Source organism: Hipposideros armiger, unplaced genomic scaffold (assembly GCF_001890085.2).
Source record: "Hipposideros armiger isolate ML-2016 unplaced genomic scaffold, ASM189008v1 scaffold_1159, whole genome shotgun sequence".
Taxonomy (NCBI): domain Eukaryota; kingdom Metazoa; phylum Chordata; class Mammalia; order Chiroptera; family Hipposideridae; genus Hipposideros; species Hipposideros armiger.
Window position 1 is genome coordinate 165,629 of NW_017732509.1, and position 15,878 is coordinate 181,506.

At 48.1% G+C, this 15,878-nt stretch overlaps 2 protein-coding genes across 5 annotated transcripts in view; one reads left to right on the forward strand and one right to left on the reverse strand.

The window, feature by feature from the left end:
- The window catches only part of CFAP100 (cilia and flagella associated protein 100), a 62,711-nt gene extending 51,552 nt beyond the window's left edge, over positions 1-11,159 (forward strand). For all 3 annotated transcript variants that reach the window (XM_019632662.1, XM_019632663.1, XM_019632664.1), the window contains 4 exons: positions 7,194-7,329; positions 8,500-8,705; positions 9,796-9,889; positions 10,833-11,159. In XM_019632662.1, coding sequence (XP_019488207.1) covers positions 7,194-7,329; positions 8,500-8,705; positions 9,796-9,889; positions 10,833-10,946 — 550 coding nt within the window. In that variant the 3' untranslated portion in view covers positions 10,947-11,159. The remainder of the gene's footprint in view (positions 1-7,193; positions 7,330-8,499; positions 8,706-9,795; positions 9,890-10,832) is intronic.
- Positions 11,160-11,403: 244 nt separating this feature from the next.
- Positions 11,404-15,878, reverse strand: part of ZXDC (ZXD family zinc finger C) — a 61,816-nt gene continuing 57,341 nt past the window's right edge. For both annotated transcript variants that reach the window (XM_019632660.1, XM_019632661.1), the window contains exons 11-12: positions 14,196-14,297; positions 11,404-13,031 (exon numbers count right to left, since the gene is read on the reverse strand). In XM_019632660.1, the coding sequence (XP_019488205.1) occupies positions 12,945-13,031; positions 14,196-14,297 (189 nt within the window). In that variant the 3' untranslated portion in view covers positions 11,404-12,944. The remainder of the gene's footprint in view (positions 13,032-14,195; positions 14,298-15,878) is intronic.

Sequence of the window (15,878 nt, forward strand, 5' to 3'; positions counted from 1 at the left end):
CAGCCACCAAAGGTAACCAGATACTCTCTGATGTACAAAACAACCATTACCCTACACTCAACATGTATAGAAATATCAATTATACACAAGGAGAAAACAAACAGAAACAAAACAACAACAACAACAAAAAAACAAGGAACAAATAGCAGAATAAAATAAACTAAAATATAATAAACTAAAAAATATAATAAATGCAAGAAACATAATAGCAACACCCTTAAAACAACAACAATAAAAAACTTGCAGAAAAAATGGAAAGAAGGAGGCAAAGTCGAGCTGTGACAAGGAAGCAGAAAAGAAGGGAGAGAGAAGGTAGAAGGAAAGCGAGAGGAAAAGAATATATATCTATGCATATATATAGATATATACATATCTATATATATATACATATATATATACATATCTATATCTATATACATATATCTATATACATATATCTATATATCTATCTATCTATCTATATATATATATATATATATATACCCATATATATGGACATCTATATCCACATATATGCACCTTTATATGTGCCTAAAAAAACAAAAATACTAATGAAATAGAAGAATCCAAAAACAACCAGCACAAGCAACCAATGAAAACCCCCCTCAAAACATCCAAGAGGACCCAATTAACAACAACAATATAACACACCAAAAGAGAAACCAAAAATAAAAACAAACAATCAAAAAAAAGGGAGAAAAAAACAAGAAGTAACCAGTGCCGATCTTGGCTGAAGTCTGCCAAGCTCTCCCCAGGTTTTCCTCTGCTATACACAATCTCCTCTGCGTCTTGTGGGGGTAGAGCTGGCTGCCTGGCACCTAGAGTGAGCCTGGTAATGCAGGTCTATTTTAGATGAGTGGGGTTATGAGGTGTGATTGGTAGTTTTTTACAAAGTTAATGCTGTTTCTGCTCCCACCTGCCCAGAGGCACTCTGAGTTCTGCGCAGCCAGAGGGCTGGATGTGCATCTTCCGGTGCTCTTTCCACTGGGGGCTGTTGTGGGTGGGGGCAGGAAGTGGAGATTTCAGAGCTGCTAGGAGCCTCCTGCTGGGAAGGCCTGAGTGACCCAGCAGCTGAAGTTGTTCAGCCTCTGGAGCCTCATAGGAAAAGTGGGGATGGGGACAGCATGTTTAGGTTCACACTCCTGCAGCCTCTTCTCATGCAAAGTTTCTCAATCCCCTGGAAGTAGGGGCACCTTTGTTCTGACCCTACTCCTCTCGTCAGGGGTCAGTTTAAGGCTCTGGCAGGGCAGAGGCCAAGGTTTCTGAGGGAGGGTGGGGGTGGGTTCTTATCTATGCAGTTTTTTTGTTTGTTTTGTTTTTGCTGTCTGAGAGAAAAGGGGGAAGAAAAAAAAAAAAGCCCCCTCTCCATTGTGAGCTCCCATGCTCCAGCAGAGCCTCTGCTGCTCTCCTGGCACTGCAGCTCAAGTCTCCACAGCTGTGGGGTGCGGGGTGCGTTTCCACGCTTCTCGCCTCCCTCTTGCCCCACTCGCCCGGGCTGCCCACCTTTAAGTACTCGGCGTGGGAGGCCCTTCGCTGCTCAGCGTGCTTGGTAGAGGTTTGTTTGCTGCGCTCCAGCTGCTGAAATTGTGATGATTTCCAGGGGAGAACTCAGGGAGCCCTCCTCACCGCTGACATTTTCAACCCCTCAGTCCCATAGTACTCATAATCCTTTTTATTTCTGTAGAAGCAGTAGTAATGTGCCAACTTTTCTTTTTTTTTTATCTGAGTCATCCTGCCAACAGCTCAGCAGCAGCTCAGCTAGGGAATCGAACTGGCAACCCTATTGCTCAGATCTCACACTCTTTTCTTTTCTTTTTAAAGATTTTTATTGGGGAATTGGGGGGAAGGGAACATTGCTGGGGGAATTGGGGGAAGGGGAACAGACTAGTTGCTGTCGTTTTGTTCTTCAATCTAGTTGTGGAGGATGTTGCTTCACTGGCCCAAGTTGGCACCATCATTGCGCTCTTCTCTGGCGAGGCAGATCAGTCGCCGGCTTCTGGACGGCCGCTCACTGCGGCTGCTGGCCGCTCACGCTGGCTGCTGGCTACATACGGTAGCCCATGGCAACCCACTGCCACAGGGACTGCAGCCTACGCCGTCGCCGGCGACTCATGGCAGCCCAGCTCCAGGTTGAGCTGTTGTTCAGCATCTTAGCTGTGGAGGGCAGTGTCACTGGCCCTCATATGTGGGATCCGAACCGGGGCCCTCTGGCATCCCAAGCGAGTTCTTAACCATCGCGCCACTCGGCCGGCCCGGAGCTCACACTCTTGAGTGAGCTCTTTAACCAACTGAGCCACTCGACCGGCCCGTGTAATGTCCCCACTTTCATTTCTGATTTTAGTATTTTGGTTTTTCCCTTAGTCCATCAAAGCTAAAGATTTGTCAATTTTGTGGATCTTTTCAAAGAACCAATTGTTATTCTATTCTCTATTTTGTTTTGCTTGTCTAATCTTTATTTCCTTACTTCTGCTAGCTTTGAGTTTAATTTCTTCTTTTTTCTAGACGTTCCTTATGTTGTAAAATTAGGTTGTTGATTTTCAGATCTCCTTTCTTTTCCTTTCCTTTTTTTTTATGTGTTTATAGCTATAAATTTCCCCCTAAGAACCACTTCTGCATTGTCTCATAAACTTTGGTATGTTGCACCTTAGGTTTCTTTCTTCTCTAACTTCCCTCAGCTTTTGTTTATCTGGGAATGTCTTAACTTCTCCCTCACTTTTAAAGAACAGTTATATCAGATCTAGGATTCTTGGTTGACAGTGGGTTTTTCTTTTTTTTTTTGGTTTTTTGGTTTTTGTTGTTGTTGTTGTTGTTGTTGTTGAGTACTTTGAACATTATCAGCCTACTGTCTTCTGGCCACCAAAGTTTCTAATGAGAAATCTGTTGATAACCTATTGAAGGTCATTTGTATATAATGTTCTTCTCTCTTGCTGCTTTTGAGATTCTTTGGCTTTGGGTTTTGATTTTTCTGTGATAGTTAATTATAAGTTCAGTGGGGGTCTCTGATTTCCTCTTACTTGGAGTTCCTTGGGGGTTTTTGGATGTTTATATTCATGTTTTTTTCATCCAATTTGGGACGTTTTCAGCCATTATTTCTTCAAATATTTTCTCTGTGCCTTTCTCTCTCTTCTTCTTCTGGGACAGCCAAGATACATATATTGGTCCTCTTAATGATGTTCAACAGATTCTTTAGGCTCTATTTGTTTTTCTTAAGTTTTTTTCCTTTCTGTTCCTCAGCCTAGATAGTTTCCATTGACCTATCTTCAAGATCACTGATTCTTTCTTCTCCCTACTCAAATCTGCCTTTGAATCCCTCTAGTAAAGTTTTCATTTTAGTTCTTGTACTTTTCAGCTCCAGAATTTAGTGTATCTACCATCAGGTTTTCTTAGGGACAGTTTCTGTTGATTTCTTTCCCTCTGAGTGGGCCATACTTTCTTGTGTTTGTGTGTGCCTTGTGATTTTGTTTGTTATTGTTTTTAAATACTAAACATTCGAATCTAATAATGTGGTAACTCTGGAAATCAGATTCTCTCCCTACCCCAGAGTTTTGTTTGTTATTGTTTTTATTTGGAAGTTCTCTGTGCTGAGCCTGAGGTGTAAACTTAAGGGTCTTTTTAGGTCTTTTCTGAACCTTTCACTGGGCATACACAGTAATTTTCTAGTTTTCCCCATATACACTGTTGTTTTTTAATGTCCTTGGTCTTTAGTATCTGGTTATCAAAAGGGGAAAAAGAAAAAAAAATGAAGGGGATGAGAAGAGTACTAGCTCTTAAATCCCTTGGAAGTCACTTCAGCCAAGGAGGAGGGACTTGCAACAAGGGGGCGGGTGTGCAACAATAATGGCTGCCTGTTTGTTTGCACCTCTGTAATCAGAAGCACCAACCAGCAATCAGAGCACAAATTCCCAATATTTGGAGGACAGGGTCCTTTTTGCCCACCCTAGCTTCCACAGGCTGTGCAAGCTGCTCCAGGAAATTTGCACAGCTGCCTGCCATACAGCTGGGAGTGTTGGCTGGGTAGCTGCTACTATGGTCAGAGCTGAACTTGACTGAAATTAATTGCAATTACTGTCCAGGGCTTCCCCTGGAAATTGCAAGTGTTCAATAGACTCCAGCATTCCAAAATGGTTTTATCAGATTCTACCGGTGCGATTGTTGTCTAGATTGGGGAGACAGATTCCTAGTGCTTCCTACTCTGCTATCTTCCTCTATTAAAAATATTCTGTTTTTGTTCTTTTTGCTGCTATATCTGTAGGAATATGGTAACTCGTACTCTTTTGTTTGTTCTTCTGAATGACTGTTATTCACATTTCATGGTGCTTGTTTTAATACCACTCTAGTAAACTTTCTGGTTATATGTTTCTAGGTATTTATGAAGGAATCTTCTTTCTTGTTACATTTTTAAAAACTTCTTATAACTTCTCCAATTCAGCCCAATAACTCTAAGAAAATGTCAAACATATGAACATACAAAAGTAGAGAGAATAGTATAATGAGTCCTGAATACCATCACCAGCTTCAGCAGTGATCAGCTCGTAGGCAGTCTCCTTTCACCTTCCCCATCTCCTCTTTATTATTTTGAAGCAAATTCCAGGCATTATGTCATTTCATCTGTAAATATTTCAGTAGATATCTCTAAAAAGATAGGGCTCTTTAACATAACCTCAATACTATCATCATATCTAAAAAAACAGTAATCCTTAATATTTAATATCCATAATCCATAAGTGATTGTGTTTTTAAGCTGTTAGTTTGAATTAGAATCCAAATAAGATTACACTCTGCATTTGGTTGTGTCTTTAAATCCCTTTTGATCCATAGGTTCCCTCTTCATCTTGTTGTACCCCTGCAGTCCACCTGGAAAAAACCAGATCACTTTTCTGGCAGCAAAGTGCTCCTCAGACTTCTCAGTGTGTGCTGGACTCCCTAGGGAGCTTGTAAAATAAAGTCTCTGATTAGACAGGTCCTGGGCAAGGCCTGGACTCTGCATTTCTGACCAACATGCAGGTGATGTGCACGTTAGTCTGGGGACCAACACTGAGCAGCTGGTTCCTCATGCCTCACCTCTGCATTTCCTGTAAATTGCAGGTGGGATCTAATTGAGGAGAAAAAAATTGTGACCCAACAATTTTACATTTAAAGAGAACTAGTAGGGGGAAATTATCCCAATCACCTGGAGAAGAAATAGAAAAACCAAAAAACACCACACCACGTCCATGTAACAAAGAAGGGCAGAGGTGAACCAGCACAGTGCCAGCTGTAGGATAGCACACTGACCAATTAAGCCATTGAAAGTGAAGGATTAAAAACTAGGTTATAGCCAAATGCAATCACGTATCCTTTAGGAAACATCCCACTGACCCCAAACGCACGTGTTCCTGCAGTGGGCACTCAGGGTTGGAGGGAAGTTGGGCCTGACACCAGGAGGTGCTCTCTGTTGTCATCCTAGGAGACCTGCTTGTGCCTCACCAGTGCCCAGGCAGGTGGGGGTGTGTGTGTGAGCTGCATGTGTCCTCTCTGTCCACCACCTCTGAGCCTCCTCCTAGAACCAGCCAGACAAGCTCAGTACGCCTCACACTCGCAAGCTTCTGGTCTCAGCCCTCGGCTCCACAGCTGGAGTGCAGCCTAAGGGGTTGCTGTGGGGCTGTGGCCTGCACACCTGTGGCAGTGCATGTGACAGATCATGGGACCCCAGTGGGCAAAACACCAGCAGCCCATGGCACTTTGTTTAACATTGAGAAAATGTCAGTAGGTTCTATCAACAAATGGATAGCCCCAAAATCATTGTGAGGGGAAGGGGACACCTCTGGGTCTCCCAGGCAACTGCTGGCAAAGTGGCCACATGTCCATACAGTCACTATGACCAGTACCTGCATGCAGCTGCCTGCACTTAGTGAACCCATGTTAGCCTTTAGAGCTGGGATTCCAGCTTGGGAAACCCCAACATAAAATTTATTACATCATTTAAAAGTTGATTGTTGCAATTCTATTCCTAAATACAGAGGGTGCCAAAAAAAAAGTATACACATTTTAAGAAAGGAAAAAACTGTATTTAAGTTGTAATACCCAATATATGCCAATAACAAAAGATGAATACAAGTCACGTTTGACTTCTGCAATTACAAGAGGTGCTGAAAGTGGTTACCATCAGTGTCCAGACACTTCTGATTATGGTCATCTACTGCTTGAGCAATGTTGTACCAAAGTGTTCACTTGTATTGCTGTGCATACCATTTCAATTTCTTCCCGAAGTACCACCAGTATAGCCAGTTTTTTACAGTATACCACATCCTTTAAGGTTCCCCACAGGAAGAAGTCAAGGGGTGTTAAGTCAGGAGAACATTCTCAAATTTCAAATACCATTTCAAAATTGTCTTGCGCTCCTCGAACGACAACTGTGCTTCCACCATTTTCTTTGACTGTCCTGTCGGATGGTGACGCTAGCATTCATTTGATTAACGTCATAATTGAGCAAACATCATACTACACATTGCTACCATAATTCAATTCAACTTCAAAAAGTAATCCATAGATAACATCGCTTAAAATGTGTATACATTGTTTTGGCACCCCCAGTATATGCCCAAGAGAACAGAAAATGTGTCCTCCCAAAAACCTGTCTGTGAACGTTCATAGCAGTACTAATCCTAAGAGCCAAAAGGTAGAAACCACCATGTCTTTCTACAGATGAGTGGGTCAGCAGTGTGGTCTGTCCACACAATGGGCTATTATGTGGTCATAAGGAATGAAGTTCTGCTACAACTTGGATGGACCTTGAAAACTTTGTGTTGAATGAGAGCCAGACACAAAAGGCCACATGTGTATAGCTCCATGTTTATAAAATGTCCAGGAAAGAGACAAAGTAAGGGGAGAGGGAAAAATGGGGAGTGACTGCTAATGGGTGCTGTTTCTCTCTGGGTGATGAAAATGTTCTAAAATTAGATTATGGTGATGATGTGCAACTTTGTGAATATACTAAAAACTTTTTTTTTTCTAGTCTCAATTGCTAAAGGTCATAAATTTAACCCCTGCATATCACAGCACCTTTGACCCCTGGGCATGCACTTTGCAGTCATGGTACCTTAGCCCTCAGGACAGCGGTGGGGGTGAGGGGCGGGGGGTAGGTGTCATGCTCAGACTGGTAAAGTACCCAGGGCCATGCTGAGTGAGCAGAGCCCTGCTGGTCCCCCATCCAGGGACAGGGAGGTCAACCACCTAAAGCAGTGCATCACCACACTGATGATGTCCATCGTCAAGGAGGAGGAGACGGCCGCTGAGCTGGAGCTCAAAGCCCGGGTCTTCCATTTCGGCGAGTACAAGGGTGCTCAGGAGGTAGGCCCCCCAGATGGCAGCTGGCAGGCACTGGGAGTGGAAGGAGTGCAGGTGGCCACATGCTGAGGGCAGGGGACGGGGGAGTGGTATCCATTCCAGGCAACTGCTGGGAGGAGACCCAGTGCCTGGAGCTCTGACAGCAGGGAAGCAAGACTCCAGGGTTGGCCATATTCTGGGGCTGCTGTGGCACCTTGTCACCTTCCAGGCTCTGTGCGTCCGACCAAAGGGCACTGGCTGGAGAAGGCCCCTGGTCCCCAAACCTGAGCCATTCTGTTTCTGCCCCATGGCTGTTCAGCTGCCCAACACACCTCCATTCCTACTTTTACTCAACAAATACGTCTGCTTCTTAAGCATATACAATGTACCCAGAAGGTGACCTTGCTGGGAGGAAGACAGGCACATCCCCAGGCCAGGCTGAGAGAGTGAAAGAATTCTGAGGGCACAAAAGGCCAAGGATGTTCCAAGCAGTGGGACCAGGATTCGGCACACACCCTTCCGGGCAGCACGCCCAGAGCCATATGTAGATCCAGCTTCCTAATTCATTCAAATTCCTGTTGAGTGCCTACTGTGCCAGGCACTAGTTCAGGTACACGGGCTGCCACGATGAGCAAGCCAGTGCATCCCACCTCCTGCCAGACATCACTGGTCAGTGGCTGTGCCCCATGCCTAACCTAAGCCTTTTTGCCTGCTGTTCTTCATTTAATCCTCAGGCCCACTCCGTGCAGCAGGGGGCATTAACTGGTTTCTCAATGTCAGAACAGGCTGAGGGGAGTTCATTTGCCCAGGGCCACACAAAGATCACACAATGTGGTCCTATGGGGAACTGAGGTCAATGCAGGGGCAGAACAGGGAGGGCTCCCTGGAGGAGGGAACTGGGCTTCAGTGGGCACACTGAGGCAGCTGAAGGAGGGGTCGAGGCACAGGCCTGAGCCTGTGGGGGCTAGAGCCCAGGATTTGGCTGACCACAGGAGGGCGAGGGGGTCACAGCTCTGGCCAAGGAAGAGTCCAGGTGTCCAAGTTGTTTACCCCATGCTTCCTGAGTGCCAACCTGTGCCAGGCTGGGCCCAGCGAGGTCCACCATGCCTCAGCAAGGGCAAGAGGCCTGGTAGACCATGGAGTGTGACTGGGCACGGGCCCGCGAGACCCCGATGGAGGCCTGCCATCTCTCAGGACAAGGTGCTGGAGAGCCTGAACCACAAGGTGCTGGACGTGTACCAGAACTGTGTCGGCAGCCAGCAGGAGTCCAACCTCGGCACTGTGCAGATGCTGACCATCATTGAGCAACAGCTGGACGAGCTGCTCGAGAACCTGGAGCGTGTGCCCCAGGTCAAAATTGAGCAGGCAGAGAAGGCCAAGGAGAAGGAGCGGCGCCAGAGGTGAGGGCCCAGGCTCCGCCCAACAGCCTCACACCGAGAGGGCCCTGAGGGCAAGGCCACCCTCCACACCCCCACTCCCGCTCCGGGTTGACCCAGCTACCCTGCCTTCCAAGAGCTCCTGAGCCAGGGGACAGGATCCTGGTGCTCCATGCTGGGAAAGCCAGAAGCCAGGGCTCTGGGAGAATCCAGAGGTGATACCCAACTCAGCCGCAGTGACGGAAGCCCCTCTTGTGGAGAGGGGGACGTTGTGGAGTCAGGGAGCCCAGGAGCCAAAGAGGTGTGGCCAGCACAGCCTCACCCCCAAGGACAAGGGACAGCAATGGCCACTTTCCTGGCTGGATTGGAGGGAGAGCGGCTGGCACTGCCAGAGCCCAGGGTAGGGGAAGTACAGAGACTTGGGGAGCACCTGGGGGGGAACCCAGGGGTTAATGGCAGGGGCAGAAAGGCAGAGGTGGCAGTGTTAGAACACTGGACACGGGTGGTGTGGGCCCGTCCTCCAAGGGGAGGCCCAGGAACTCCCCACATGCCCCGTGGGGTGCAGGTGACTTCCAGGGGCTGTGATTCCTTTGGCCTGTGGGCTGCCTGGTTCATTTACTCTTGTGCAGAGCCCTGAGACACAGCCATCTGCAGTCATGTCTCTCCCATAAGCACAGGGGTTCTTCCTGTGTCGCTGGTACCCGGCTTAGAGCAGACACTGGGCAAAGGTTTGAGGATTAGAAATACAAACAGGAATGAGACAAGGCTACTAACCTTGCTGGGGCTGGGCCTTCAAGGGTGACAATGGGGATGCCATAGGCACATGGGTCAATGACTGGAGATGGGGTTCCAGGAACCTGGGCCTCCTGAGTGTATGCGATGATGACCCTTAAATGGTATCCCAGAGGAGCCGAGCTGGAATACCCCCCACCTCCAAGGAGCAGGGGCAGAACCAAGGCCCCGCCCTGGCAGGGAAGGGTGGAGTGGGTAGTTATCTCAGAAGAGGGTGGGCCGTGGCCTGAGGACTGTGAAGGAAAGAGCCGGGAAGAGGATCTGGCGGCCTCCCCTGGCCTCTCCAGGCCTTAACCCATCTTGTGCTGCCACTGCCACCCAGAATCCGGGAAGAGAAGGCCAAGATGCAGAAGCAGCTGCAGGAGGAGCGTCTGCAACGGGCCCGAGCCCGGGCCCAGGCAGAGGTCAAAACGAAGGTGGGCAGGGTGGCCCTGGGGAGTCATTGCCTGGGAAGGGACCCACGACCAGGCACGGAGGGGCTGCGAGCAGCGGAGGGCCTCCAGCCAAGCCTGGCTCACTGCCTTTGCAGATGTTATTACTGGGGTTCTAGGACTGTGAGCAAGGCCAGGGTGGAGCAGGGTCTCCGGTTCCTGGGTCCACTGCCCCTGAGGCCCGCCCCTTCCTCCAGAAGCCCTCTTCTGGAGCTGCCAGCCCTCCTCCATGCACTCCTGGTCAGTGACAGGCCTGGCCATGCCCTCCCAGGTACAGCCCCTCAGCTCAGAGAGCTGGCACGAACAGCTCAGGATCCCCCAGGTCCCACCACACAACCTATACCCCAGGCCAAGTCATTACGTCACTAGGTGTCCCCCTGACTGCTATGTCCCAAGACCTCCACCCCATAGCAAACGGGCAGGAGCAGCCACCTGCTTCTGGCCCTGGCAACAGGTGGTGTGGTCTCTAAAGCAGGACCGTGCCTGAACACGGCCCCCAACAGACGAACGAGGCCAATGGGCTTTCCTAGGAACAGACCAGCACTTTCCACTCTGTCCTGTGGGGAATGGCAGACACTGCAGGGTCCTCCCATAACCCCACAGCAAGAGATGGGTTCCCTCTGTTTAGCCCAGTGTTTCCCATCTGCTTCCCCTGCCACCACCCCTCACACATCTATGGGCTGGCAACCCAGGGCACAGGCTTTAGTGCTGGACAGACTCACACTCCTCAATCAGCTCAGCAACCCCAGCCCTCAGCCTGTGGCTGACCCAGAATGTCCAGAGGCTGAGACAGTCCACGGGGCCCCACAGCCCCACCTGCCCAGCCTCCTGGCATGCTAGAGACAGAGTTGTAACCTTGGCATCTAGGTGGCACCTCTGGTGCCCTGAGGCCACAGGCAGAGGCTCAGTGAGTCTGCTTCCTCTGCAGAGAGGCAGAAGGCTGGTGTGCCGCTCCCGGCCCCCAGCCCTAAAGAGCAAGGAGGAGCCTGAGCACAAGTCACTGGACAAGGACAAGGAGGAGCAGCTGTTCTTCTTCACCTAACTGCAGCCACCGGCCTGGCTGACGGCACGGGAGAGAGGGCAGCAGGAAGCACACGAGGCTGCGCCAGGGCCCGGATGCAGCCATCGCTGTGTCCCTCACAATCTCATGCTGTACATTTTCTTACTCATGTGAAATAAACCCCATGACTCTTTGGTGTCTCAGGCCTGTTTAAGGAGGCAGACTCTGTTACCAAATGCCAGCACCCCTCCTGAATCATTTAACCACATGCAAATGCTTGAGGAAGGAGCCCATCTTGACTCCCATCTAAAATAACTGCTTGGGTGACAAAAGTCAATTCCACCCTGGGGGGTGGTGTGGGGCTTAGCCCCAGTGAAAAGACAAAAGCAAGCAGCAAGCTGCGCAGAAAGAATGGTTACTACTACTAAACGAAGGAAAAAATGACTTCAACACTGTACTCACAGTTCCTTAAATTAAGCCAAGCAAAACCTTCAGTGCGTAACTATACAAAAACTTTTTATTTATTTGCAGTAGGAGTTGGGTCCATTGCCAGCAGGGAACCTCAGTGCCCAGAAACTGACAGCCAGTACCAATCACTCGGTGGTGGACATTCACTGGGGGACATGCGAGAGAAAGGTCCAGTGACACGTCCTCCTTCATGAAGCCAGTGCAATGTGGCTACCAGGCCACCCAGCTCCCAAGACCATGCTGGCAGACTGGACTGGCTCCTTGTAGAGGGAGGGGGCTTCTGGAGGACCTGGAGGCTGAGGTGTCAGGTAAGCACAGAACTGTAGTCTGTGACACAGCACAGGGTTCTGTAGAAACCATTTATAAATGGGGCTAGAATTCCTTTGAGTAGAGAAGCACTCTGAAGTAGATGGCACCTTAAAACAGGAAAGAGAGAGGAATCCCTCTCAAAAGCCCAAGTCCAAAAACTCAAGCAACCAGGAAACAGACAAGTAGAGTTTAGATGATTCCAAGTCTGAGAACCAAAAGAGCATCTGAATAAACACACACTTTCAAAAAGCACAAGGCAAACACAGCATTTCTGAGTAACCATGTCCAGTTCGCTAACTAACAAATATGTGCAAGGTTATCAACTCGTCTTCTTTTGCAGACGAGTACTCTGTAAAAGACAGACCATACTCTGTAAAAATATATAGTGATATGATATGCACATCTTCAACCGCCACAAAAACAGACATGCTATCATTATAGTCCTGCACATAATTTAGTTTCAGAACATTACTTTATAAACCACTGTCAAATTACTATTAAATGTTAATACCCAAATATAGAATTTAGAAAAATTATTTTGAAAGTTTTAACTCGACCATCCCCAAACTATGAGCTCGAAATTCAGTCTACACAGAGAGCTTGCTAACAGGGCCCCCGATGTGCCCACTTCACCCCCAATATTTTCCTCTCACGCCAGCTGCCCACCTGGTCTGCCACAACATGGATTAGAATTTGGCTTCCTGTGACAACGCCCACTTCTGCCCCACAGCGTGAAAAAGTCAACTCGACCATGAACACCACACAAGGGGTTGGGAAATGGCCTGTTACACAGCTCTCGAAAAAGAAAAAAGGATTCCTAGATGTCTCAGGACAAATGCTGAAAACACCAAAGCTAGTTTCACTACAGATAAAGTTGTATTTGACTAGGGAACCTGTACTCTATTTCCTGCCCAAGTCTGTGTTTTGAAAATGCAACAAGTGCTTCACGGCTCAGATCAAATGGGACAAAGGATGTACGCACACAGGCAAGTACGGAAGAGACATGTGCGTTGCTTAGAAGGCATTCCTTGCCTCACCGAAGCACTTTGCTCGGACAAGGCAGTTTCAAATAATACAGTCCCAAACTCGTTCCTGATAGAATGTAAAAAAAAACCATTTTCAATAAATGTATCCAAAAGTCTCTGAAGAACTAGGCTGGCCGCCTGAGCAGAAACCAAGTGGTTTGCAAGACCACATAACAGAATCTTGTGGGGACACAGACCAGAGGCATCACCCTCAGGTTCCCCAGACAGGAGGCTGTTTTCACTGCAGGTCCCGCAGGATGACAGTGCTGCCTGTGCAGTGCGTGTCCTCAAGCCCAGCAGCCCCTCCAGCTGCAGGAAGCACCTCCTGCAAAACAAAGCATAGTAGTGAGTGGGGGCACAGTGAAGGGCTAAGGCGGTGTAGGACCACCTCACAGAAGGCAGCTTTGCAGCTGCTCACCAACTGGCAATATAACCTGAGACGCCAGCCAGTAGGGTGCTTCTGACTTTTCTCAATTAAAAAGAACTTGTTTTCCACTTATTTTAAATATGTTTCTTAAAAAAAAAAAAAATCAAATATAAACAAAAATAAGGAACTCAATACTGTGTTATAGGTTTTCTCAAAAATGAGACTGTCCTTGTTTAACTTGTAACCCTTTCCCCCCCCCCTTTTTTATATGGGAAGCCCCTTTCCCAGTTACTAGGTGTCCATCAGCATCACCAGTGGCTGACCAGGCTTCTAGCCACATGGCTGCACCATCACCCATCTAATCCGCCTCCTCCTGCTAGAGAAACATTCCTCCATCATTAGATTCGGGGCCACGATGACCAGCTTTTGGCTATTTGTATCCTACCTGATTTCTTTAGGAGTGATCTCGTGAGTGGGAATGCCAGACAGAACATAGTAGACACTGATGAGACTTTCTGGATATGTGGTAGCAAACCACCTTCCAAGTTACCCCGCCTTCGGCCGTCTGGGAGCCCTGACCCCCAACCCTCTTTACACCAGCACTTCATTCAATATTTATTTTTGACATTAAGGAAAATGTTTAACAGCCAAACTTGAATACAAGAAAACTAAAATTACTATTTGTATGGATTTTTTTTAAATTTATTTAAGCCGAATTGTTAGAAATTTGATAAGCTGCTTTCATTATTCTATATCCAATCTGAATTATCCACAGCCACCTATACTCATAAGCAAACTAATTTGTCTGAGTCTATTTTCTCACAGGTTAAAAACTGGCCAGCTTTTTCCCTATAGGAGAAAGTGACGAGAACTTCTATATATAAAATATTTTGAGGGTATATTTCCCCTTACAAGTAGAAGGTACAATGACGAGCAAATCTAAGCTTTATTCTTAGACTTTTATTTCTTGGCCACTTATCCACCTTTTCTAGAAAACGGCAAACATCCTGGCAACCAACCTAATGAGTCTCCAGCCAAGGCCCATTTTAGTGACCAGCCTCAGAAGCTGGACGCTTCATGATAGTCTTACTAACAAACCCAAAGAGTTGTAAAGCGTCAGACCTGGAACACAGAGACGGGCAAACCGATGGCGAACAGGGGATGGGAGGTGGAAGGCTGCGGGCTGGGCACCGACGGCAAGACTCCTTCACCTGAAGGGTCTTCCTGGGGAGGCAACAGCACATGTTTTATTAACTGAGCATGGCAGCATTCTTTACCTCGGCCTAAGGAGTCCTGTCATTGTGACACGCAGTAAAACCAGTCCCACCCACTATATTCCAGGTACGACCCCACCTGGACCCAGCTGCGGCCTGAGGTAACTGGCATCGGGGGCTGCTTTCCCTCCTCCTGGTCCTCATTCTCTCCTCCGTGATCCCAGTTCAAGGCCCACGGAGCTAAGCTGGGCCTCCAACACCTGCAGTCTGGCCGCTCCTCCCTCCCAGGCCCATCTTCTGGAACTCTCCCGCATTCTCCCACACTCCAATACCTCCCCTCAGTCCAAGTGCCAATTTCTTTCCTGTGGGTTATTTCTGAACTCTGGCCGAGGCTCCCAGTGTCCCCCCAGAAGACTGCTCTCCAGCAGCCTTCTCAGACCACACAGGTACACTCACCTCTGCCCTGGCCCCAGCCCTTAAGTCAAGCTGGAAGGGACCAGAGATCACAAGTCTTAGCAAGAGGGGGATGCTACCACGCCCCTAATCATCCAATTTGGAAAAGGGACACTGCCTAACATTTCACCGTCTTCTATCTGCACGTCCAGCCCATGGCCGCCCACAGCCCCCACCACTCAACTCCTGGTGCCACTGCTACCATTAGCATCTCTCATTCCTTCTACAGCCTCAAGAACCTTGTGTGTCAGGCACTGAGCACTCTCCTTCCTATTTTATACAGGATAAAACAGAGGCCCAGAGTGCTTAAGTAACTTCCCCAAGCCTAGACAAGCTAATAAGAGAATGATAAAGGATTAAACTCCAGGTTTCTCTGTCTCAAAGCGGAGATCTTTAATTGCATGTCTCTTAGAAAAAAAGCCACTACTCCTTTTTCAACTAGCTCCTCTTCTGCCAGTGGTAGCAGCTTCCCCGCAGTTTCCATTTCAAAACACACAATCCTGCCTTCTCCATTTCTGAACTGCCATCCTTGACCATGTTCAGAAGCTTGGGCCAGGTCTCCTCTCCCTCCACTGCCTCTATCTTGGGAGAGTCTTTCGTCTCTTTCCTGCTCCAACCCCCTGGCCCAAACCTGGAAGGGACATGTTTTCCTGCTTATCTCTGCAGACAAGTCCCGCCCCCACGAAACCCTCTCATCAGCTTCTCTGGTTTGCTATTAACAGCTTCACTGGACCTGCCTCTCTTTCACCCATCAGGACCCTACAGACTCTTCACAGCCAGCATGGTCCTATCTCCTTCAGGAGCCTCTCCCAGGACTAGACCCCACAGAATGAACTACCCTCCCCACTAATCAGATCAGCTCAGGACTCGGATGGCCTATGAGGTCTGTCTGTGCCTCCCCAGCCACATGGTGCTCTTTGGCCCCAGAGTGCCCAGGACACAGAAGATGCTCAGTGAAGATGAGGTACGTAATTGGGCCAGGTCAGAGGAATGTATCCTCAGCTTTCAAACCTCTTCACTCCTAAAACCCAAATTATCTTACTTCCCTATTCTGGCTCCTCAAAAATGAGACTGGAAATAAAGGGGTACACAAACACTGTGGAGGTGAATGTGTCCAATGAGCGTTCGTGCAGACACC